The sequence below is a fragment of the Podarcis pityusensis genome, assembly GCF_964106645.2.
Source record: "Podarcis pityusensis genome assembly, chromosome: 4".
Classification (NCBI taxonomy): domain Eukaryota; kingdom Metazoa; phylum Chordata; class Lepidosauria; order Squamata; family Lacertidae; genus Podarcis; species Podarcis pityusensis.
This window is the reverse complement of record NC_138027.1, coordinates 16,745,544-16,771,461: the sequence shown is the minus strand read 5'-3', so window position 1 is coordinate 16,771,461 and position 25,918 is coordinate 16,745,544. Positions and strand designations below refer to the sequence as shown.

At 44.0% G+C, this 25,918-nt stretch overlaps 2 protein-coding genes and 1 long non-coding RNA gene across 11 annotated transcripts in view; 1 reads left to right on the top strand and 2 right to left on the bottom strand.

The window, feature by feature from the left end:
* The window catches only part of CEP295 (centrosomal protein 295), a 37,111-nt gene extending 24,438 nt beyond the window's left edge, over positions 1-12,673 (bottom strand). For 3 of the 6 annotated variants that reach the window (XM_081001724.1, XM_081001723.1, XM_081001725.1), the window contains exons 1-6: positions 12,106-12,626; positions 6,639-6,771; positions 5,714-5,914; positions 4,571-4,695; positions 3,238-3,331; positions 553-687 (exon numbers count right to left, since the gene is read on the bottom strand). In XM_081001724.1, coding sequence (XP_080857850.1) covers positions 553-687; positions 3,238-3,331; positions 4,571-4,695; positions 5,714-5,914; positions 6,639-6,746 — 663 coding nt within the window. In that variant the 5' untranslated portion in view covers positions 6,747-6,771; positions 12,106-12,626. Of the gene's footprint in view, positions 1-552; positions 688-3,237; positions 3,332-4,570; positions 4,696-5,713; positions 5,915-6,638; positions 6,772-12,105 lie in introns of those variants that run through there. The other 3 variants (XM_081001722.1, XM_081001721.1, XM_081001726.1) reach the window with 3 other exon arrangements.
* Positions 1-19,158, top strand: part of CMTR2 (cap methyltransferase 2) — a 203,924-nt gene extending 184,766 nt beyond the window's left edge. The window contains exons 1-2 of one of the 4 annotated variants that reach the window (XM_081002034.1): positions 12,690-12,710; positions 14,887-19,158. In XM_081002034.1, the coding sequence (XP_080858160.1) occupies positions 14,905-17,187 (2,283 nt within the window). In that variant the 5' untranslated portion in view covers positions 12,690-12,710; positions 14,887-14,904 and the 3' untranslated portion in view covers positions 17,188-19,158. Of the gene's footprint in view, positions 1-12,689; positions 12,711-12,777; positions 12,965-13,003; positions 14,223-14,886 lie in introns of those variants that run through there. The other 3 variants (XM_081002031.1, XM_081002033.1, XM_081002032.1) reach the window with 3 other exon arrangements.
* A 4,048-nt stretch (positions 19,159-23,206) lies between these two features.
* On the bottom strand, positions 23,207-24,235 carry LOC308475542. Its single transcript, XR_013985295.1, has 2 exons — positions 24,064-24,235; positions 23,207-23,892 (listed from the first exon to the last, which is right to left on the bottom strand). It is a non-coding gene; the product is annotated as an uncharacterized lncRNA (long non-coding RNA).
* Between the last annotated feature and the right edge of the window lie 1,683 nt (positions 24,236-25,918).

Below are 25,918 nucleotides of genomic sequence, written 5' to 3'. Positions count from 1 at the left end.
TGCATGGTAACAAGGAAAACTGGGTGAAACAAACTTATTTAAGGACTTGCTATTTAGGTTCTATGATATAGCCCAGGCATAGGCAAACTCTCCCTGACCACTGGTCCTGTTAGCTAGGGATGATGGGAGGTGTAGTCCCAAACATCTGGAGGGCCAGAGTTTGCCTATGCCTGATATAGACGAACATAAACAGCGTGACCAAAAATTGTCTTCATTTTCTTTTGCAAGTAAGGCATCAACAGTCTCAAACTTTTACAGGTTTTCAGTAAGAAAACCTCCAGTTTTAATACTTGTTTTTGCAGGTATGACATACGTTAATTTCAAGTATTCCACTTATGAATTCCATACCCACAAGAAAAAAAGTGGCTATAATCCAGAAGGACACTGGGATTCCAACTGTTGAACAACAGAAAGGCAAATATTTGTGCTTCCCAATGCTTAATGCTGATTGTCAATTTTCCACAACAGACAGCAAAAAATCAGCAAGTGCTTCTGGAATACTGCTACTGCTGTTACACAAAGTATGCCACATGCAAAGTAAAAATCAGTCACCTGGTCTATGTTCATTTCTCTATCTACATATGGTTCACAGAGATGATGGTGAAGATCACAGAGATGATGGCGAGTAATCGAAAAAGTGTCAGTATCACAGACTTTCACTGTAGAAACACTCTTCAACTCAATATTCTGAAAAGTTTGAAGAATAAATCTGTTTTAATAGGATGGCTGTGCTAAACAACCAAGAACATGAACAGTACAAGGTCACCCATTACAAACAATGTAAAACCCATCTAAAGACAGATGTCTCCAAACTCCCACCAAAACTGACCAAAGTGAGAGATTTAGGCATGTCTGTAAGAAGAACTTCACATTTTCCCATATATGAGGGTTTAAGATTGTGTGAATATATATGTGTCATTATTACTATACTAATGTTTGGGGGTTTCCCCCCCAAAAAAATTGGAAGTGCAGCATAGCTAGAGATCAGCACAAGAAATACTAGGAGTGTGCATAGTTCTGTAGGAAGGTCAAATAAGAAGACAAATATAGGTGATTCAGGAGTTCTCCCCATCCCAAGACAAAGCAACATGTCAATAACCCTGGGTCAAATCAGGATCCCAGCAAAGCCTTTGTCACTGTATCACATCTATTCCGTATACCTCTCTATTTTCCTAGAGTCTTCATCCTTTTTTATACCCTGAGCTTTGCAGAAATAAGGCTATCCAAAATGTTGTCTGTGGAGCACTGAAGAGCTCTGGATTGTTTTTGTTATTACAGTGGAACCTCGGATTGTGGACGTAATCCGTGACGGAGGCACGTCCGCAACCCGCAGCATTTGCATCCTGAAGTGCCGCGTCTGTGCTGGCGTGATTTGGTGCTTCTGCACATGCGTGAAGCGCGATTTAGCACTTCTGCGCATGCGGCGAAACCCGGAAGTAACCCGTTCTGGTACTTCCGGGTTTCCCACAGTCCACAACCCACAAACGCGTAACCTGAAGCGGCCGTAACATGAGATATGACTGTATTATTAATTAAATATGTATACCGCCCTTCATCCCTAGATCTCAGGGCAGTTCACAATAGAGAAAGGCAATATAAAAAACACAGCAGTGAAGGAATTTTTTTTAGTTAAAAGCTTCATGTACCTTCTTAAAAAAAAAACAAAAAACCCTACATTGTTTTGTTGGGCGGGGGGGGCATGGATAAACAGAGCTAACCTCATACAGTGGTACCTCAGGTTAAGTACCGGTACTTAATTTGTTCCGGAGGTCCGTACTTAACCTGAAACTGTTCTTAACCTGAAGCACCACTTTAGCTAATGGGGCCTCCTGGTGCCACCGCGCCACTGGAGCATGATTATTGTTCTCATCCTGAAGCAACGTTCTTAACCCGAGTTATTATTTCTGGGTTAGCGGAGTCTGTAATCTGAAGTATATGTAACCCGAGGTACCACTGTATTGTCAGGCCTATTGAATACATGCCAGGCATACCAGAGCAGAAAGCACCAAAAATGAAAAGACAGTGTGAAGCTGCAGAGTTTTTAAAAGTGTACAAGTAAAAACAAACACCACCTGGTCACCTCTTAATTATTTTACAATAAGAAAAAGAGACAAACTCCCTATCCCCTAGCGATTATGGAGGAAAGTGAATCCATTTCACTTCCCCTACCGAAGCCCTGGACATATTTGTCTGCAGTGTGGCAGGCTTAATCCACTTTGGAAGGGTCCCTGTGCCTGAAAATTTCATCCACTTTGGTCTAAAGGGGCAAAATGTTATAGGCATTTTTAGATTCCCAATTATAGTGAACCCAAAACGCAGATCGAAGTGGAGAGAGAACAGAGCAATTCGGAAACAGATTAAAAATGATCTGTTTATAAACAAATTATTATTTTTCAAGTACAAGGCAAATCTTGGGGAACATACATATCCCTAACAAATACCTCTTCAATGAACTAAAAGCACTGTGCATGCAATATACCAATGACCCTTACAAAACCCACTCAGTAAGAGGAGACAGTACGACCACCCAGGAGGTTAACAGGGCACTGGGGGTTTTCTGATCTCCCTTCACCTGGAGGGAGATGGGTAAGGTGCTGTACAAATCTACTGATCAGCTCCATCAATGCATTCCCCTCATAAGGGTGTGGCTAATAGGCGGCTATTGCTCCGCCAACGACTGCTTGCCATCCCTATAGTGCAGATCATAGGTGGAGGCCAAGAAATAATGACTGCCAAAAATTGCTCAGTGCATGTACAGTTTAGGCAATATTTAATTGTGGGCTCTCCATTATAGTTCACACACTTAGCCGACATGCTACATCAATGTATTTCAAAAGGTAACATATTAACCAGAAAAAGAAATCTATCACGAGATTAACTCCAGCATGTAATTTTCAGAGGCAGGAAGAACGATGGGAGGAATTCAACACTGCACTCTTCTGATGGCAGTACAAGCATTTCTGATTGCCAGATGGCAACTCCCCATCCCTCTTGTCCTTTCACTGCATGCTGTTCTGGGTCAATCCTGACCCTCCATAACAGACTTGGAGGAAGCGTAGGGGGTCATGCCATTCAACACATGCTATCTGTTGTTCTTGTATAAACCAACTTCTAGGCCTCTTAAACTTAAAAAAAAACCACTTTTTTTTTTAAAAAAGGAATGCATTAGTCCCTATGATGAGACTTTTAATCAGCTAGGCTCCAACATCTTTTAAAGTTTCTGAAAAGAATACTCACTTCAAAGGGGGGAGGAGGAGGAGGCGGTAGGCTTGCAATTTTAGCAGCTCTCTCTTTTTCTACATCCAATGCATTCTTCCGTGCATTTGCTCTCCTTGTTTAGAAGGGGGAAAGCAAGAAATAAGACATTCAAATCAGATTTTGTGCATGGTTAAATCAAACAAATAGTAAAACATCAATATTTTTATTAGTTGGCTATATACTGAATTTCAAGAATAAAACTAAGAGGCAGTAGGCTGTTATCCAACTCAGTGAGAAGTGTTTTTAAAAAGGGCGAGAACCAGAGGGCAGAATGCAACTTCCCACAATGCCCTGCAGGTTATTTTGACTCAGTTCCCTTTGTTACGTTGTCCTTCCAATTCCCACAAAAAGGAATGGCCTGGTCTATATACCACATGTTTTCAGCTACAACCCCCACCAACATGGCCAATAGAAATTATGGAAGCTGTAGTCACAAACTTCTTAAGGGCACCAGGTTGGGGAAGGCTAGTCTGTAGACAAGAGCCAGTAATGGTTAGAGTGTCAGACTAGAACCTAGGAGACCAGGTTTCAAGTCCTCACTCAGCCATGAAGCTCACTGTGTGACCTTGGGCCAGTCACTCACTCTCAGCCTAACCTATCTCACAGGGTTGTTACGGGGATAAAATGGGCAGGAGGGAACCTATGTACACCAATTGAGCTCTATGACAAAAGGTGGGGAAAATAAATGCAATAAATAAATGCACAGCTACTGCAGTCCTTAGACCAAAACAGAAATCCAATGCTGTTAGGATGGTAATTCTATGCACAACTGCACGCAAGCGTCAATGAATTCAGCAGAATGAAAACACATAGGATTGGACTATAAGGAGTATCTCAGGAAGCAGAAGTTAAAAGGAACCATGGAAGGACAGGAAGGGAAGTCCATCAATGATCGTTGTTGTTTTTTAATGTAATAGAATATGTAATATGTAATTTTTCCTCCCTATTACTTTTGGGGGTTTATGTTTTGTTTTTTTCTTGTGTTGAAATCTATCAGAAATGAAGAAAAAAAAACCCCTCCAAAAACAACAGCTGTAATATTCTTCAGAAAATGCAATTCCTAATAATTACTGAGAAGTTCTGCCAAAAGTATGAGTAAGCAGAAAGGCACGTGCTAAAACAAGGCAGCCCCATGCCCTCCCCCTTTAACAATTCAGCCTTCTGCTGCAGCCCCAACTCAAGAGACACTATTGGGCTGTGCAGGGGGCTAGAAAGCTTGAACGCATGAACCCAGGTGCAACCCTACGTATGCACACATGCAAGAGACTTTGGGACATTAAAGCAGTGAAGGTTCATTTTATGTACAATTTACCTTGTTTGCTCCCTCAGCAACTTCTCTTTTTTATTTTTCTGCTCCTTTAGCGCTTCCTTATGTCTCTTTTCTGCTCTTTGTTTCCTTTCCTTTGCCAGCTTGGCCAGAGCCTCCAAATCCGGTTCCTTTGAGATTAAATGTATATGTTGAACGATTGTCATAGAAACAAATTAACATCAGAATTTTAATTCAAACAGCTTTAAAGTGTATCTAAGACGTCAGGTAAACTTCCCTTTTGTACAGATGTCATGACCTGTCTTTGTGCCAGCTTTTAAGAGAAAATGTTTGCAGGGGCTCAATCTAAGGAATAATTTTGCCATCAAAATGTGCTGTGGAGCTAGTGTTAGCTCTAATGGCTGCCTTTCCACCAGGACTGGGTCTATACTCATTGCTACTGAAGCAGGACCCACCAGAGTAAAGCTACCGTATCAACTTATGAGTAAAATGGAATTTTCTAATTCCATTGAAAGTTTTGGAATTTTACTCTAATACCTTTTCTTTGTCTCTGTAGATGGTGCTATGTTAAGTACTTGCTTCACTTTAAGTGGACGTTTAATGATCAAAATGCTGATGGCATTAATATTTTGCACTGATAAAAGGGCAAGGTTTATTCTCAGTATGGGAGCATCTTTGTAAATATCAGCGTTCCACACCATTTCCCCATTCATTCACTTTCAAAGGTTCCAATGATCATTATAAATTTCAAATCCACTAATTTGTCATTAGCTGCCTCTTCAATATACAAGTTGAACAATTTCACAGCTCCACTTATCCTAGGATTTAACATACTTCGATTATCAACAGATTAAGTAGTGCCACCCCCCCTTGACAAACAAAACTGAAGCCTGCAGCACAGCTGTGTACTACCATCTTTTTACACCTGCCCAACATTTAACTATTTGCCTTATTTTGCTCCATTTGCATGTTTAAATGTATGGCACATAAATTCATAGAGTCTAAATTTCCATATGTCTTCCTTCACATATACAGATGTAAGAAAATAGAAACACCTGCCAACTTGTTTTATTAGTACAAGATTACATATATATTAGTAAAATATACAGCTTTTCTAATTTCAGTCAGTTGAGTAGATATTTGCAGAAAGTCTTGGTTGCTATAGTATCACAGCCATAATTTACCCACATTTTCCTTTGCTTGTCTATGCCCTTCTCCTATAGCTCTTAAGCTTGACAGATAAAGCTTTTCCAAGGCATGAATCTTTTCATCTTGTGCTCTTTGCCACTCTGCTTTCAGTTCTTCTGCCAAATGATGCAGCTGCTCATCTCTTCTCTGCTTAACATCTTGCCTTATCTGCAAAGCAATATTCTTCTCCTGCTCTCTAACCTGGAGGGAAAAATATATTTGTTGATGATTTTATATTTTGTAGAGGACTGCAGACTTCTTTTTAAATTGTTATTTTACTTGAATTCTTTGTTCACCTTACTTAAACCCACTTGCTTTACTATGCTAGACCGTTATCTGCTTCTTGACAAATAGGGCACCTGTGAAATGAGGGCCAGCAACAAGGAAATAGAACAGGCATAGGCAAACTCGGCCCTCCAGATGTTTTGGAACTACAACTCCTATCATCCCTAGCTAATTTGACCTTGTGTAGCTGACACCTCAGCAACACTGTAGTCAAGTTCCCTCTACCCTTTTTTGCTCCTGAGTGGGAAAGTATATGTGGCTGAAGTGCTCTGGTGTCTTGGTGACACAACGGACAGCTCTTCTCTCAACCATGGAACCAGAGAGGGGGGCAAGAATTGCCATACAACTGAAGATAGGATCCCCTTCAATCTCTGCAGCTCTCAGGTTGGGGCAAATGCTACAGCTTGTCAGACTCAGAATCAGTCTGCTCCCATGCAGGATGAAAAAGTGGAAGCCTGCAGATTCAATTGTCTAATGCAGGGTTTCCCAAGCTTGGGTCTCCAGCTGTTGTTGGACTACAACTCCCATCATCCCCAGCTAGCAGGACCAGTGGTCAAAGATGATGGGACCTGTAGTCTGGAAACCCAAGCTTGGGAAACTCTGGCCTAAAGGAAAACCATTCCCAACAATGCAAACACACCTGCTGTAACCTTAATTTCCTTCTCCTTTCATGTTCTTCTTTCAGCAGCTGAGCTTCTTCATTAGGACTAAGTCTAAGTCCCACAGCTTTGGCCACTTTTCTTTTCATCTTTGCAGACGTGTAATGTTCTATTCTGCATTAGCAAAACAAAATACAACAGGAATAAACTTCGTTTCACTCTAACTTAGTGAAGATAAAGCACAAAATTAACAGGTGTCTGCAACAGGAACCAAAAAGCTTATTCTCACGGCAACGATAATTATGTTCAGGTAAGACAACAGCATGGGCAGGAAACGAGACTGAGATTAATCAGCTACCCTTCTGTAGGCATACCTGCCTTCCTCCATCTACCAATCCAAATAACTTTATTGCGGGTAGTGGAGAACACTATCTGGCACTGGCACCACCTGACTATAATTAACAAGAACAATGTGCAAGACCAACATTAGTTTTGAGCCATTTCTCTACAGCCATCAATGAAATTAAATTCTAGTTCTTTTTTTTAACCCAATACATATTTAGCCCTCTTCAATATGGCATACAATCTTCTAAGCAAATGCTGAACATTTTAGCCGTACATCCTTCTGCAAGCACAACACCCCATTCACTTCACGAATAAAGACTACTTGCACCCTTTCAAATGGAATGCTTTTAAAAGTAATGAAGTGTGCACAAAAATAAAAGGAAGAGAAAGTAAAATGAATGGGGTTTGATTACTTGTCACCATGCTTTTCAGACACACTGTCATCTTGTTTTCAAATTTCTCACCGCAATCAAAATGCTGTTCTGAAGAACTGAGCTAAAGCTTTCCTGGAGAACTGAAAATATAACAAGCAATATGAAAGCACCTCAAGGTCACGCTGCCTTTGGGGCATATGCCCTCCATACTTCAGAACTCACACAGATACGTAATTACTCTGGTGGATAAATGGGCACAGGATCCAACTTACATTTTTCAAAAGCAAAAGTGTATCGCACAAGCTGCTTCAAAAGAAAAGCACCACTGAGGGTTCATAAGGCCTCCAGTGGGTAGAATTTCATAAAGTTTAACCAACAAGCAAAATCTTAAGATCTTCCTTAATGCATCTTTTACCTGTGGTATGTTCAAACAAGACTGTCTTGGGAGCTCTCTAACCTTGTGTAAAAAAAAGAATTTTAACTATGTAAAAAAGAAAGAAAGAAAAATGAAAAGCAGACATTTGCATTGAAGTGACAAATATCAATACAACGAGGATTCTCCAGAACTTAAGTCTTCTCTGACTACAGTGGCTTGAGGCAAAATATATTTTTGTTTTACTGCCCTAAGGCTCCAAAATAAATGACAAAAACCCCACGCATTGACAGTTAACCTGCCCTTACTAACACTTAATCATATTCATGCAAAATTAGCTGTTGCTTATAAAACGAAGAGAAACCTGTTTGCTGCCTTAGGGCATGTTGCTATTCTGAGAACAGCAGTCACATCATACCCCAGCGTTTCCAAAGCCCACCCAATGCTATGAATGGTAAACAGTCAAAAGTCACTTACACTGTAGAAACTCACAGAGCATCTTCTATAACATGGAAAACGGTTCAAAGAAAACACAGTTGGGGAGGAGGGAGAGCATATTTAAACATGTTCACAGTGAAGGGAGCTTAGCTTAAGAGAACTAATAATGCAATCCTCAAGAAACTTGCTAGAAAGTAAGCCCTGATTAGTTCAGGGTGACATACTTCTAAATAAAAAGCATAGGATTGCACAACATATTTGTGGTGTGCATGCTTATTTTTAACTAAAAATAATTTCCTTGCTGAACAGGAACCAATTCTATATCAGCCCTGGAATCAACATCAAGATATAGTTGGGACACCAGTAAATCCTGATCAATTACCAGTAAATCCTGATCAAATTTGCAGATGACACCAAACTGGGAGGGGTGGCTAACACCCCAGAGGACAGGATCACACTTCAAAATGACCTTGACAGATTAGAGAACTGGGCAAAAACAAACAAGATGAATTTTAACAGGGAGAAATGTAAAGTATTGCACTTGGGCAAAAAAAATGAGAGGCACAAATACAAGATGGGGGACACCTGGCTTGAGAGCAGTACATGTGAAAAGGATCTAGGAGTCTTGGTTGACCACAAACTTGACATGAGCCAACAGTGTGACGCGGCAGCTAAAAAAGCCAATGCAATTCTGGGCTGCATCAATAGGAGTATAGCATCTAGATCAAGGGAAGTAATAGTGCCACTGTATTCTGCTCTGGTCAGACCTCACCTGGAGTACTGTGTCCAGTTCTGGGCACCACAGTTCAAGAAGGACACTGACAAACTGGAACGTGTCCAGAGGAGGGCAACCAAAATGGTCAAAGGCCTGGAAACAATGCCTTATGAGGAACGGCTAAGGGAGCTGGGCATGTTTAGCCTGGAGAAGAGGAGGTTAAGGGGTGATATGATAGCCATGTTCAAATATACAGTGGTGCCCCGCAAGACGAATGCCTCGCAAGACGGAAAACTCGCTAGACGAAAGAGTTTTGGAGGTGCTTCGCAAAACGAAGCTCCTGTGGGCTTGCTTCGCAAGACGAAAATGTCTTGCGAGTTCCTGCGGTTTTTTTCCCCTTTCCTCCCCCCTTTTTCTAAGCCGTTAAGCCGCTTATCTGCTTATCCGATAAGCTGATAAGCCGCTAAAAGCCGCTAATAGCGCTAATCCGCTAATCCGTCAATGGGCTTGCTTCGCAAGACGAAAAAACCGCTAGACAAAGAGACTCACAGAACGGATTCTTTTCATCTTGCGAGGCACCACTGTATAAAAGGATGTCACATAGAGGAGGGAGAAAGGTTGTTTTCTGCTGCTCCAGAGAAGCGGACACGGAGCAATGGATCCAAACTACAAGAAAGAAGATTCCACCTAAACATTAGGAAGAACTTCCTGACAGTAAGAGCTGTTCGACAATGGAATTTGCTGCCAGGGAGTGTGATGGAGTCTCCTTCTTTGGAGGTCTTTAAGCAGAGGCTTGACAACCATATGTCAGGAGGGCTCTGATAGTGTTTCCTGCTTGGCAGGGGGTTGGACTCGATGGCCCTTGTGGTCTCTTCCAACTCTATGATTCTATGATTCTAAGATTGGATTCAGGAACCCCAGTTTAAAAATCATGCTCAAGGCTAATTCACAATGTTGCAACAAATGTATGTTATTGATCTAAAGCAGGAATGAGGAAAGCCTATGTCTGCCGAAATATTCTTGGTCTAGAACTCCCTTATCCGTAACCATTGGCCATGGTGATTGGGGCTGACCAGCTGATTCCTAATCCTGATTTGAAGTATTTTGATCTTGCCTCATAAAATCACAAAAAGCAAGGTAAGAACAGTTAAAACAATTAACAATTGAAAGAAACAACGAACGATGTCAGAGTAAGAAACAGTGCTCGGTTTCATTAAAAGCTTTGGAGAACAATGTTTTCAACCTCTTTCCAAAGGTCATAAGGCTTGCCCCCCCCCCCCCCGATGGAAAGAGAAAGGGTATTTCAGAGGCTTGGCACCACAACCCAAAAGGCCCAATTCGTTTCTGACATGTGGGAACAGTTTGCCTTGTCTTATTCATGCCATAAAGCAAGAAAGCATGACACACGCCCTACACTATACAACACAATCACAGTTTATGGCACATGTATGAAAGTATTTACAGGCAACTAACACTGGTGTACATACAGCAAATCGGAATTCCTCATGAGCTGCAAATCAGTTATTAGTGATGAATCCTTGTAAGTCTTTAAAATGAAGTGAGAAAACTCAACATAATAAATAATAAAGAACCATGTCTGGTTCAGAGGCAGAGTTATGGAGCGGTAGAGGTCAAATGTGACTAGTGGATGCACAATTGCAGGATTGGGAGTTTGCAAAACAACCCCCAATTTACACTGGGCATACTGTATAAGAATATACTTCATTGGTACTATGCTGTTTTTCAGTGATACGTTATCCCCCAAGTATTTTCTCTCATTGCTATTAGCCAAGCATCCTTGGAAAAGCTATTCCCTCTCAAACTGAGGTTTTTGTGAGGGCAAAATAAGCAAAGAATAGCAAATTAACATTTAGCATCTATATCAAATCTGAAGCATTCTAAAAGCTAATTCACATATATTACACAATAGTAAAGGTAAAGGGACCCCTGACCATTAGGTCCAGGCGTGACCGACTCTGGGGTTGCGGTGCTCATCTCGCTTTATTGGCCGAGGGAGCCGGCATACAGCTCGGTCATGTGGCCAGCATGACTAAGCCACTTCTGGCGAACCAGAGCAGTGCACGGAAACACAGTTTACCTTCCCGCCGGAGCGGTACCTATTTATCTACTTGCACTTTTACATGCTTTCGAACTGCTAGGTTGGCAGGAGCAGTGACTGAGCAATGGGAGCTCACCCCATCACGGGGATTCGAACCGCCGACCTTCTGATTGGCAAGTCCTAGGCTCTCTGGTTTATCCCACAGCGCCACCCGTGTCCCTATATTACGGAATAATGCTACACATACTGAAAACTGTTGAAGAAACTGTTCACTTAGTATACTCTTCTCCGAGTATACTAAGATTTAACGTGAATTCCTACATGTATTAACAAGTCTTATGGTACCTTAAAAATTAGCAAGTTTATCGAGATACAATATATGCTACTGTTTAAATAAAGAGAAGTAAAGACTCCCAAGGTGCCCTAAAAGCAGTGCATTAAGTACTAATGCATTTAGAATAGTATGGTTCTTCTTGAGGGGCATTTGATTGAATGGCTTTGTTCAGAAGTACATCCCACAAACCAGTTTATGAAGCTGGAAACCAATTCTGAGCTGGTATATTCCTTCCCACACCCCGCCACACTCCTCTCCCTCACAGGGCTTGTTTTAAAGCAGAATTTCCGGCGGCACACAAACCAGCATAATGTTGGTTAACTAACCAGGATAATAAGCAGATTATTTGACACAAAACAGGGTTTGAACATAATCACCCACTCCCACCACCCTTCTGAGTAATACCCCTCCTCACCCTCTCACTATATATAAGGGTCTTCTGACTTCTGTTTCAGTGTACAGTCATACCTCGGGTTGAAGATGCTTCAAGTTGAGCGCGTTCGAGTTGCGCTCCTCGGCAACCCGGAAGTAACGGCGTGCGTTACTTCCGGGTTTTGCTGCTTGCGCATGCACAGACGCTCAAAATGACATCACGCACATGCGCAGAAGCGGCGAAAAGCGACGCGTGCGTGCACAGACGTGCCGTCGCTAGTTACGTTTACTTCTAGATAGGAACGGGGCTCCGGAACGGATCCCATTCGTATCTAGAGGTACCACTGTATCAGAAGAAGTGTGCGTGAACGTGAAAGCTCATACCAATAAAAAACTTAGTTGGTCTTTTTTTCTTTTTGTAATAGGGAACTTCAGTTTAAGACAAAGTCAGGATCTCTGCCCCAAAACAAATGTACAAGGAGAGGGGCGAATTCTTACCTCTGAGTAAGTCCTGCTACTTAAAAATGAAATTGGGCTTCACTGTAATTTCCTGAACGTGCTTCTGAGATCTCCTCCTCTTCGCTCCTGTGCAGATTCCTCCAATAAGCTTCCATGGGTCACAACCTACTTTGCCAGGTGCTTAAAGTTAAGTCACCTAACGTGGCGGACGTGTAGTTGATTACAATGTGCCGATTCATATTGGGCCAAAGAGGGTAGAGGAAGAGGTGAACCGATCCCCTCAGCAGATTCCCAACTGCTCTTGTTATGCTAGCCGTAAACACGCACCTACACACTCGGATACATCACTTCATGTTTCTCATAAAAAGTGGCCTATAGCTCATGAAAGCTTATTTATTCAATTTATTGCCATTTCTCTACAATATTTATATATTACTTTTCGGGAAGGCCTCACAAAGCGGCTTACGCCTCGATACCTACGTTGGCCTTAACGCCGCCCGCGAGGTTCTTCTTTAAAACGGACTCCTCGAACAGCCTCGCCCCCTCACAAGAGTTTCCGCCTCTGGTCGCCGCTGCCGACGTCACATCCGCCGGCCCAAACCGCCTTTCCGCCCCGCCCCCCACATGCCTTCTCCGATTGGACGGTGGGTGGAAACCGCCCAAGCCGCGCGGGAAACCGGGCGGGCTCTCGCGACAGGGTGGTGGGAGGAAAGCGTTCTGCGCGTGCGCGGCTGGTCCGGAAAAGGCGAGGGGAGAGGCGGTTTCACCGTGCGGACCCGAAAGGGAGATTAGAGCCTCGAAGTGCGCCTGCGCGGAAATGGAAGGCGCATTCTCCCGGCCTCACGCATAAAGGGAAGCACGCATGCGCAGCTGTTGGAGAGGGTTTTCAGCGTAGGGGGTGAATACTTTTAATTACACGGATAATGGTTTGGTGTGTCTCCCCACCATTCGTCATGGGTGGAGATCAAAAGGAGATCCTCTTTGAATTCATGGTTGTAGCGGAAGGGGCGGGGTCGAGGTGTTGTCCGCGTTAATGAATGTACACGCATACTTTGCTGTCGTTAAATTAACGTGCGAATTACAAGAAGCGTGTACTCCTTGGGAATGTGATGCATACCTGACTTCTTGCTTCAGTGGCTTTAAAAAAAAACTTGATTTGCCTTTGGGAATTGTGTCGTGTAGTTACATGGGCCCTGAGTGTTTGTCACAGAAATCATGCAGGGAGTGTTTTGCCAAAACTGGGGTGCAGATTTGGACTATTGGTTGTTGTTTAGTCGTGTCCGACTCTTCGTGACCCCATGGACCACAGCATGCCAAGCAGTCCTGTATTCCACTGCCTGCCGCAGTTTGGTCAAACTCATGCTGGTAGCTTTGAGAACACTGTCCAACCATCTCATCCTCTGTCGTCTCCTTGTGCCCCCAATCTTTCCCAACATCAGGGTCTTTTCCAGGGAATCTTCTCTTCTCATGAGGTGGCCAAGGTACTGGAGTCTCAGCTTCAGGATCTGTCCTTCCAGTGAGCACTCGGGGCTGATTTCCTTCAGAATGGATAGGTTTGATCTTCTTGCAGTCCATGGGACTTCTCAAGAGTCTTCTCCAGCACATCAGGGTCTTTTCCAGGGAATCTTCTCTTCTCATGAGGTTGCCAAAGTACTGGAGTCTCAGCTTCAGGATCTGTCCTTCCAGATCTAACTCAGGGCTGATTTCCTTCAGAATGGATAGGTTTTATCTTCTTGCAGTCCATGGGCTATTGGTAGAGCCTGTTATTGTTATGCCTTGACTTTCTGGCTCTCTAGTTGCTGGGCTACAACTCCCATCACACACCAGCAGAACGGCCTGTCAGCAGAGCTTATCAACCATTACTAAATGTCCCCCTCGCTCGAAAACCCTCTCCCATACAGCTGCTTTACAATGCCCATCTAGCTCAGCACTGTCTATATACCAGGAGTGAGGGGCTTCAGGCCTGGGGGCCAAATGTATCCCCCACCCCCACCCCTTTATTTGACCCTCAGAGCTTTCCCCACTGCTCACTTCACACCCTGGGTTTCTTTACCTGGAATGTGGTCTTGAAGTCTGATATTGCCTCCTTGTCTGATATTGTCTGATTGTCTGATATTGGGTGGAGGATAGAGTAGAAACCAGCTTACAGTACAAAGGTAAAGTTTACTTTTGATGCACTGCCTACTTCTGCCTCTGGTCCTACCCACCACAGCCATGGGGCCCTCCAAAAGTTGCCCAGAAAATAATGCGGTCCTTGGGCTGAAAAAGGTTCCTCACAGATGATTAGAAGGTACTTGAAAGTATCAAATAGGCCTAGGATTAGAATAAGAATGTTGTATAGTAATATGGATTTAATTTAATAAGAAAAGAGATGAAGATAGTAAATGGAAGGAGTTAATTGTATTAGAAAGATGATATTGGAGAACTGTCACAAAGGTGTCACAATGAAATTCAGTTAGGGGGGATTTGAGGAAATCAGATAACAATGAAAGTTAATTTGGATTTTAGAAGTAATAAGTGTTTTTATTTTTCTTTCTTTTTTATTTTTAGTATTGTAATGTGTTTTGTGTCTTTTATATGTTGTATTTTTTATAAATGTGGAAAATTAATTAAAAAAAATTGAAACAAAGAAAGAAAAAGGTTCCTCACCCCTGGTTCATACTGACACTGACAGTGACTCCTCTAAATTTCAGACAGGAGATATTCACAGCCCTACCCGGAGATTCTGGGGATTGAACCTGGGATCATCTGCATGCAAAGCAGGTGATCTTCCCCTGAGTCCTTTCCCTCCTCATTTGGGTTTCTCCTCTTTTCTCCAAGGTTTGCCTCTGCCTGAGAATGAACAAGCAGAAGAAGGCAGCATACGCTGAGCAGACCACAACCCTTGACAAGTTTGGTTCTGATATCATTGCTGAAATTGAGAAGCTCTTTGGGAAGAAGTTCTCATACATCAAACCACCCAACAACGAATGGCAGCTGCCGGATCCTAACCAGGCTTTTAGCTGCGATCACAAAGAGTTCAGTTCCCTTGCCTCCTTGAAGGATTCCCTGAATGAAGTCAAGAACCAGCTGAGCGACAAGAAATTAGATGAGTGGCATCAGCACACATCCTTCACCAACAAGGCAGGGAAGATCATTGCTCACATCAAGCAAGCCGTAAATGCTGAGTTGTGTACCCAAGCATGGTGCAAATTCCATGAGATCCTGGGCAGCTTCCCTCTCCTCCCAAGCGATGCTCTTCAAAATGGGGAACTCAACTCTGTCCATCTCTGTGAGGCTCCTGGCGCCTTCATAGCCAGCCTCAATCATTACCTCAAGTCTCACCGCATCCCTTGCGACTGGAATTGGGTAGCTAATACATTGAACCCGTACTATGAAGCAAACGATACCCTTATGATGATTATGGATGACAGGCTTATCGCAAACACTCTGCCCTGGTGGTATTTTGGCCCTGAGAACACAGGGGATGTGATGACGCTCAAACATCTCACGGGACTGCAGCAGTTCATCAGCAACATGGCCACCGTTCACCTGGTCACATCTGACGGGAGCTTTGATTGCCAAGGAAATCCAGGCGAGCAAGAAGCCCTGGTTTCCTCTTTGCATTACTGCGAAACGGTCACTGCTTTAATGACCCTTGGCCTCGGGGGCTCCTTCGTTCTGAAGATGTTCACTCTGTTTGAACATTGTTCCGTTAGCTTGCTGTATCTGCTGAACTGCTCTTTCGAAGAGGTTCACGTGTTTAAACCAGCCACTAGTAAAGCTGGGAACTCTGAGGTGTATGTGGTCTGCCTTCACTATTTGGGCAGGGAGGCCATTCACTTGCTCTTGTCCAAGATGATGCAGAACTTTGGGACGGACATGGTCGAGAAGGCCCTCTTCCCCCAACACTCCATTCCGGAATCTTTCCTTAAAGTCCACGAAGAGTGCTGTTCGTTCTTCCACAGGCACCAAATCGAGACCATTGCTGAGAACCTCCGACTCTTTGAGCGCATGGGCAAGGTGGAGCAGGCGAGGCTGAACGCTTTACGGGATTGTGCCGTCGCGTTCTTCTTGAACCGGTTCCAGATGAAGCCTATTGCCAGAAATAACTGGCTTGTGAAGAAGCCCCGTGCGGGCTGTAGCATGAACTCCAAATGGTGCGGGCAGAGGAACAAATACTTTTGCACGTACAATGAGAGGAAGATTCTGGAGTCTCTGACATGGGAGGAGAAAGTGGCCAAGGGCTGTCTTAATCAATGGGCTGAAGAACATTCCCTCGGTAACGTCGGGAAAAAATGCATCTTGGAAGGGGCTTCTTGCAGCCTGGAGTGTCAGTTATGGTACATCTTGGAGGGGTGGAGGTTGCCGAGAGTGAAGTGTTCTCCCTTCTGTGATGGTGAGGTCCTGAAGAGCCTCAATGAAGCTCTTGAGAAATCTTTCGTTGGCAGGGCAAGCGTTGGTGCCCTCAGAAGCCTGACACAGCAAGAGTGCCAATCTTGCAATGTTCTTACGGAGTCACTGATATTGTCTGAATTGTCTGAACTTATGGAGGTTCCAAATGAAGGTCGCGTCGGCCAAAGAAAGTGCTTGACTGTAGGCTTCCCATTGCTTTGTGATGCCAACAGCCCATCTGGCTTGGAAGTTAAACGCTTGGAGTCTGCATCACTCTCAACGTTTGGCTGTTCGTTGCTTCACGATGGGGAACCAAAATACCAGCAGCAGCTCCTGGAGTGTCTTTTGCGTTCGTTCCCAGAGCTTCAGGAAGGGGACGCTTTGCTCCTGCCCATTCTTTCTTGTTTTACGCGCTTCACTGCTGGCTTAGTTTTCATACTGCACAGTTGTTTCCAGAACATCTCATTTGCTTGCCCAACCTCATCTCATCTCTTAGGGGCCAGCGCTGTACTGCTTTGTGCTGGCTACCAAGGTCTTCCAGATCCGGTTTTCCAATACCTGCAGCAGCTAAAGAAGCTCATGGGGGTACTGCTCGACTCGGACTCCCCGCAGCAAGTCTTGCAGTTTGTGCCTATGGAAAACCTTCTAAAGGGGCAGTTGCTGGAGTTTCTGTGGGACCTAAATACCGCCATTGCAAAGAGACAGCTGCATTTGATTGTCCAAATCGAGCAACAGCAAATGACATGATTTTTAGTTCAAAGCAGCAAGTTGCCACCCCTTTTTTCACCTATCTGCTGGGAAAAAAATGTTTCTTTTTAAACCATAGGGAACCCTTTTTAAATATATGATATTTTGAGATATCTGCTGTCCTTTGTACTTTACTATCCTGCTGCTTTATTCTCTGTTTATATACAACTTGTGAGGCCCTGGGGAAATTTTCTTATACAGGAGCCACAGCTGTAATGGAAAAAAGAGTCCTTTTCTATGCCTAACTCTGACTTATAAGTTGGGACCAAATCTGCCTAGCTTAGTGCTTCTTCAGAAGTGGCACTGGCTTCCATTAAAGGTGCCTTCAGGTGAATAGGAGCAGTACATAGCTGGGACGTGTATGCTCATTGTGTGGCTGCATGCGCAGAGCAAATCACCTGAGTCTTTCTCAACTGATCGTTGCCCTTTGTGGAGAGCAGCAATAATAATAATGACCCATTTGACAGAGTTGCTCCACCTGATATCACTTGATAAAGACCCCTACCTGCTTGGCTGGTTCATGCATCTGACTCTGTGGCTGCATATAGACAGGTGCTTCTATGGTGGTATTAGAAATTAAAGGCATCCCTTCCACTAGACTCACCTGGGTTTTGTATATGTGCTTCAAACACTCTTATCCCTTTCTCTCCCCCGCCTTTTAACTGTGAACCTAATTGTGCCTTTTCAGTGCTGTTGAGTGTTTCAGCATATGTGATCTTACGATAAAACATTTACCCACTTTCCCAGTTCTGCAAGCCCTTTCCACTCCCGTTCTAGATTACCCTTCTGCATTTCTCTAAGAACAGACCCCAGGGTCATAGCAGGGACAGAACTCAGGTGAATGTGCAGGAAGAGCTTCTGTTATGAACATAAAAGCAAAGCCACAAGATTGAGTCATCAGGAAAGTCCCTGTAGACTCTTACCTTCTGTCAGACAAAGGCGGGCCTTTGTTCTTCTTCCACCTCCCCTTTGCAGTACAAGATAAATGGAATTCTGGCATTGTTTTGGCTTGGGAACTGCCTGTTTAATGTGGGATAGTGTGAATCTTGGACATATTTTTCCATTTTTCATGGTTTCAGTTCACCCTTTCCTAATTCCGGCGCAATGAGTGTGTTGTGATGGCTCAGAGCTGCAGGATTGGATCTTAACCACGCTGTGAGCAGCTGGTCTGGAAGAACATTGGCCAGCAAGGGGCTGTTCAGGCAGTGTTAGCATGTGAATAACAAGCAGCTATTGAGTACCTGTCAACCAGCAAGAGCATTCAGCTGGCTGAAACTCCCAGTGCTGTTATGGAAGCTGCATGCAGCCTTTCCACCTGAGAAGTTGTATCTTCTGCACAACTGCCAAACAAATACCTTAAACTAGCATCCCCTGGGAGGTTCTCCTGTGCAAGGCCTACCAGAGCAGACAGGAGCTGTGTGACTCTGCTTCACTGCAAGGCTAGGCCTTCACTTCCTAGTAAACTGTGCTCCTAATGTGCCTGTGGCCTTGAGCTAATGTCCGTATCCAACCCTGCCATTTTCCTTTTTTGCAATAACTAAGGTTTTCAGCCCTCTGCTTGGTGATTATTGGTCCACAAGTGTCCACAATCTTGTAGCGCAGGCTCTCTCAGTGCCCTTCTGACGCTTCCCCCATTTTCCAGAGAGAATTTTCATTCCTTTTCACCTGTAAGTTCAATGTAGTGTATTTTGAGGAAACTGGGTGTTTCCAGATGTGCTTGATAAGCTGGATTTGGTAAAAAAAACTCCAGATGTTGTTTTTCCCTTGATTTTTTGTTTTTAAAAATTCTTTGTTTTTAGCTTCAAAAGGATGGTTGACATTGTTTTGAAACAAATGGTTGGCGCCTCATGTTGCTACTTTGATTTGGCTACTCTTATTTCTGTTTTGAGCTTTGTAAATTATGAACAGCAAGAAAGTTTGATCTAGAGGAAACTAAGAAAAAATGATTTTGAAAATACAATTTATCTTTTATTTTCTGTGTTGTGTGTGATTCTTCTTGAAGCGTATACTTTTTTTAAAAAAAACACCTTGTTGTGGCTGTGAAGAAACACCACACACGTTTGGAAATTGCTGAAAAAAAGTAGAACTGATTGGGTTATTGCAAAAAAAAAAAAAAATGTAATAGAAATTTCAAAATAACTTAAGGTTTTTGTGGGGTTTTACTCGTTATAAACATTTTGCTTCCAGTTAGTTTTAGCCTGTAATGTTAACTCTATCTGAGAATAATGCTTTCTGCTGACCCAGTTAATATTTTTGCTGCGCTCAAACTGGTGTCCACATCAGGCAATACTGATGGACTTCTTAAATTCAGTTATTCGCATTTTCCATTGCAATCTGAGATACATATTTTTTAAATCGTCATTAGAATTTGTAGGCATTCAGTGCAAATTTCTCCAAATAGAAACACCTTTGTTTGCAATTTTGACTAATGTCCACATTAGGAGAGGGTCTCTCTTTTTTCCTTCTTCTTTTATTCTCAAGACAAGCTGTGAATGTAGCTAGGTTTGAAAGAATTTGTCCGTGTTAAAGGAATGTGCATGAGCCCTGCGTGGAGATTTGCTTGTCATTTGGATCCTTCCTTTTGTCCATTGTGGAACTCAAAGCAGAATCTTTGTAGTTCCATTTTGGCTATATAAGGAATGGCACTCCCGTCCTGAACATCAGAAATAGAGAGGACAAGTGAGACCGGGTTTTAGCCAGCCAAGTCCTGTGCCAGGAGACTCCATTCCATTCCCCTGATTTTCTGTTCCCCTTCTCTCTAACAGGGAGCTAGCAACCACCAAGTCTGCCAAGTTTGCACTGCCTCCATTGAGCAGTGTGGGTTCCTCCTTATTTTTTTCTTCTAGTTCTGTAAACTTTCGGAGTCCTCCAAACCTGCTGCCTTTTGTCTGTAAGGTAAAGGTAAATGGACCTGACCATTAGGTCCAGTCATGACCGACTCTGGGGTGGCGACGCTAATCTCGCTTTACTGGCTGAGGGAGCCGGCATACAGCTTCCGGGTCATGTGGCCAGCATGACTAAGCCGCTTCTGGCGAACCAGAGCAGCGCATGGAAACACCGTTTACCTTCCCGCCAGAGCAGTACCTATTTATCTACTTGCACTTTGACGTGCTTTCGAACTGCTAGGTTGGCAGGAGCAGGGACTGAGCAACGGGAGCTCACCCCGTCACGGGGATTCAAACCGCTGACCTTCTGATTGGCAAGTCCTAGACTCTGTGGTTTAACCCGCAGCGCCACCCGCGTCTTTCAGAGTCCCCCAAACCTGCTGCCACCTCCCTTTTGTCTGTAGGTGGTGCCATTTCCGTGACCAAAAGATTGACCCCTGGAGAGTCAGGTTCTCTGTGTCTATATAAGCAGAAGTCCCATTTGAGTCTCTCATTTAAATTGCTTCCTGTCCCCTCTCTCCAGAGCAGGTGGCTCTGCACAGCAGTCAAGTACGGTATTTTGGAGGAAGGTAAGAGGCTGGGTATAAATAATTATGTTCTCCATCTCTGGAGATTAGCTGGAAAACTTCAGATGCCACAAGCATATGCACAATTAACACACAGACCACACTGTGAATCTGCCACGTGCGTTTTCAAAAAGAACCCTACTACAATCGACCTGAAAAGCCCAGGATGCCGCACAGCAGCCATAAAAGTGATGCTCCTTCAATTATAACGATATGCATAATTATCTGCAATAAATAGGCCAATTAGCTCTCAATCCACTGTGCCTGCAGCTGTTCGGGAACCTCGCTTGAACTATTGTTCCTGGCAATGCGTCCTGGCAGGACTGTCAGGCTTCCAAATTTAGAGGACCTGCTAGACGCCGTTTCGAAACCTATGTCGAGAACAGATGTTCCCTGCCTAAGACTAATGCAAAATTACCGTATTTTTCGCTGTATAAGACGCACTTTTCCCCTCCTAAAAAGTAATGGGAAATGTGTGTGTGTCTTATGGAGCGAATGCAGGCTCCATGGCTTCAGCGGAAGCAACACGAAGCCTCCGGAGGCTTCAGGCGGCTATCCCTGAAGCCAGGAGAGCAAGAGGGATCGGTGCGCAAGCAAATCTCCACGCAGGCCTCATGCATATTCCTTTAACACAGACAAATTCTTTCCAACCTAGCTATCTTCACAGCTTGCCTTGAGAATAAAGGAAGAAGGAAAAAAGAGAGACCCTCTCCTAATGTGGACATTAGTCAAAATTGCAAACAAAGGTGTTTCTATTTAGAGAATTTTGCACCGAATGCCTACAAATTCTAATGACGATTTAAAAAATATGTATCTCAGATTGCAATGAAAAATGCGAATAATTGAATTTAAGAAGTCCATCAGTATTGCCTGATGTGGACACCTGTTTGCGCTCCGGAGGCTTCGGGCGGCTATCCCTGAAGCCAGGAGAGCAAGAGGGATCGGTGTGCACCGACCCCTCTTCTCCTGGCTTCGCCTTGCTGGAGAGGCGCTGCGCAGCTTTCCCTCTCTGCGCAGAGCCCCTTCAGCGAAGCGGGAGGAGAAATGGAAGGGGCTCCGTTTCTCCTGCCGCTGCACTGAAGGGGCACTGTACAGAGAGGGAGAGAATTTTTTTTCTTGTTCTCTAAAACTAGGTGTGTCTTATGGTCGGGTGCGTCTTATAGAGCGAAAAATACGGTACCTCTCTGGCTTGGTGTTCTGGGTTTTAAGGAGATGCTCTGAATCAGTAATGTGTCCCCCACATACGGGACTCGGCACTCGCCATGGCAAGTGTTGCAAAATTTAGATCGGGGTGGCCACCCCCCAGTTGGGGAGCTGGTCCTCCCCACAAGATCTCGCTTATTTTGGAAGCAACAGCAAAAAGGGGAAAAAGTTTATAGTAAACACATCCCTGGAGTTCATTCAGAGTCCTAATAGTGCTATTTTTCTAGAAAAAGAGGTGCTGGAATTCGCCATGAACGCCCCCCTTGTTCTCTTATATAATGGCAATGGCGCCCACCTGAGAGGTGCCGGAACTGAGTTCTGATGGGTTCCAGCTGAAAAAAAAGCCCTTCTAATAGGGATTCAAATCATGCCCTCCCTGAGCATCAGATGAGCAGAGAGGGGGTGATAAACCTCAGCTGAACTGCATGGAGGCTTACAAGCCAACCAAACGTATATCCTCCAACCCCAATAATAACTGTTGTCAGTTTTTTGGGGAGGGGGATCAGTCTGTATGATGAATCCCTTCTAATTCCTGCACTCCTGGATCCAGCAAGGGTTAACAATCTAACAGAGGATTCCATTGCAGAATTAGTCAGGTGAGCTTCTTTGTGAGAGAATGGCCGTAGCTGCCACTTGAGGGCCACCATTAGGACAACAAAAGAAGTGATGGTTCCCTGTGGCTGATACCTCACCTGGCTGATACTCGGAAGGGGAATAGCTTGCTTCTCTGTGACTGCTCCATTCAACAGCTGTAATGTGCCTGCCTTTTAATTGCGTGGACAGGTGGAGTCCCCCCAAACCCTGGGCGGTCCCCGTGTGCAATAATGACTCAAGACAACGTGCTATGGGATTAAAATTGGCCACAACTTTATTATGTTCCAGATGTGGGTAGACCTTGGCTCAGGCATTGGGCGTTTATCCCTCCCAGTCCCCCGCCAGGGATCTGGGGAACATCAGGGTTATCCAGAGTGTGTGGGGTGGGTGGGCTGGCTCTGGAGAACATATGTTCAAGCAGAGAGAGCCCGTCCCCGTTACGCCGCCGTCACAGGGGAGAGCAATGACAACCTCTAGGCGTATGGCCAAAGCCTCCCCTCAAAATAACCCCTTTAACGGGGAACCCTGGGATCACTGCTGCAAAGAGAAGGGGGTGGTGAGTCATGGCTACACGCCCACCCCCAATTTAGGGAAGATAGACTAAAGGATTCCGCCCAAGGCCTGATACCGCCAAAGTTGTTACGTTTTGCTACGGGAAAAGCAAACCTGCCAATGCAGAAGAATTCCTTTCCGGCCCTTCAACAGCGACCTTGACGTAGCAGCGCCCGCGTACCTGTGGAGAAGAGGTTAACCTGCAAAAGAAGTCTTAACTGAGGGTGGGTAGGGTGGGAGAAGCTCTGGAGCCAACTGACGATTCCCAGGTAAGATCCTCCCTCTATTGTGTGGGCAGGTAGTCCCTCCCCCTACCTGGCCTGATCACCTTGGCAACGCCTCCCCAGGCGGGATTGGGCAACTGACTGAGGTAGGCAGAGACCTCCAGGTATCCCACCTGGGGAAAGCGAAGCCAAGCCTGTGCTAATGGTCTGCATGGGCAAATCCCCCCCCATTTAATGTGGGGAGCGGTCATTCCTGAAGGAAGAAATTCCTCCCCCCTTGCCCACAGCCTCGATTCCTTCCTGTTTATTATGGATTAACTAAACGCACTGGTAATAGAAATAATATTTCATGCTGCATTCATTAATTTGCCTGTTTTACCTCTGAGACAATAAAAATGCCAATAACCATTGATAGTTCTGCCAACATTTGACTGCTTTTAACAAGCCGCTCTCTGATCCTTCAAATTATTTCCCGTAATAGATGGGCTCCCTGCTGTCAGCGCTGATTTCATCGTGAAGTGTATTAGTCTAACCCAGGGGTCTGCAACCTTTAAGACAAAAAGAGCCACTTGGACCCGTTTCCGAAGGAAAAAAAACTGGGAGCCGCAAAACTCATCATTATAAAAATAACTTTTTTGTCACTTTTTTATTATTTCTTTGTTTGACCCCTCAGAATTACTCCTCCTCATAGAAATAAATGTTTAACAAGTTACCTTTTTTTGTGTGTGTGTTCTTCACTCCCCTTCAAAACAGTGACCAGCGTACATGCCCCCTTTCAATGCAGTGACCAGCGTACATGCCCCTTACAATGTAGCGGGCAGGAAGGTGACGTCGGGACGGTGCGTGACTAACGCACGCACCGCCCCCATGCGACGTCACAGCCAGTACAGCGCCCGCCACAGTGGAGAGTGTCGGGGCGCACAATGCGCCTCCTCCCCTCGCTAGTATCCGCTCCAGAGCCGCGGCAAAGGTGTAAAAGAGCCACATGCGGCTCCGGAGCCGCGGGTTGCAGACCCCTGGTCTAACCAATGTGGGCACTCAAAGTAGGTGCCATTTTGGCAACAGAACAACTGGCAAAACCTTCTGATGTGACCAGATTACGTTTTGACATCATCCTATCCCTGCGAGGCTTGCAGAGGACAAAGTAGTGAGATTGGCATTATCCCTAATTTCCAAAGACTTCCCTGAAGTTGTATAAATACAGTTTTCACCTCAGTTGATGTTGAGCTTTTAACCGGGAAAGGAAGCAGGGAATTTAGAGGGAGAAAGTGAGCCAGGAAGAGGATTTTGGCTGTGTTCAGTCAGCATTTTATTCCAATGCCTGAAAATTTCCACATTTTATGTGCTCTTTCACATGTCATAAAAGCCACTTCTGGTAATCTAGTAGTATCTAGTGAAAGTTTACATGCTCATTTCACACACACAATGATTTTCAGTTTTATACATTTCAATAATTATATTATCAACATTTCAAAACTTGATTTCCTTCCCCCCTCTTTCTGCAGTTACTTAAATTTATTTTTAATATTTTCTGCATATCCAAATTAACTTTATTTGCTTGTTTATCCGTCTACTTTAAATATATACCCTTATAAAACTGCAGGTTATTACAATAATCCTGCCAATGTTCTTATATGTTTACAGTTTGTTTGTAAATATTCCATAAACCATTTCTATTCTTTTATAAAAAGTTGATTATCTTGATTTCTTATTTTTCCAGTAAGTTTCGCCATTTCTGCACATCCATTCTTCCTTTGCTGCCCCATTTTGGGGCAAGTAACATTCTTGCTGCTGTAGTCACATACACGAATAAATTTCTATACAGTTTGGGGAGTTCTTTCCCTATAATTTCCAAAAGGAAAGCTTCTGTTTTGCATTTTTTTAAACAAAAGTTATTTTAAACATCTTTTTTCAATTCATTATATATCATTTCCCAGTAAGCCTTAACGTTACTACAAGGTTTAACCTTACTGTAAGGTCACATGTTCATTTCAATGCTGTTTCCGGCTGGGGTCAGGAAGAGAGCCATTTGCAACCAAACCCTGGAACTCAGAAAATTATAGGTGTTTTGCCTTGTAAATTCACATAACGAGATTTGGGGTGCTCTCCCGGCCTAAAGTTCTTTCCCACCATTTAAAAGTTAGCAAAACACGGTGGAACACTGATCCCATAACACAACAGGTACTATAAGTGTAAAAGGAATTCAAGTAGGTAGCCGTGTTGGTCTACATGAATCTGAAGAAGTGTGCATGCACACAAAAGCTTATATCTAAAACTACTCAGTCAGTCTCTAAGGTGCTGCATTATAATTTTTAAATTCTTTTGGAAGGATTCTTTTAAAGACTTTCTTAGATCATATACCGGTAACTTTTTTGAAGACTTGATTCTTTTAAGGGAGTTTTTAGAAGAGTCTTTTTAACTATCTTTTTAAAGGATTGTTTTAATTTATTGTAAAAGGAATGTTAGCAATTGGGCCAGAAACGCTATCATTACAACCAGTAATAACCAGTATAACCTAGTAAAGCCCATTGTGGTACCCTACATGCCCTTCCAGGGCTGTCCACTCCCCTCAACAGCTGTGATCCCAGGTGAGGCTCCACAACTGGTTTTCTTAACCCCCCCCCCCACCAAGGATACCCCCTCCCCTCATCAGCTGTTGAGCAGAGGGGTCAACCCCAATTTCTAACCTCCCTTTCACACAGGTGTG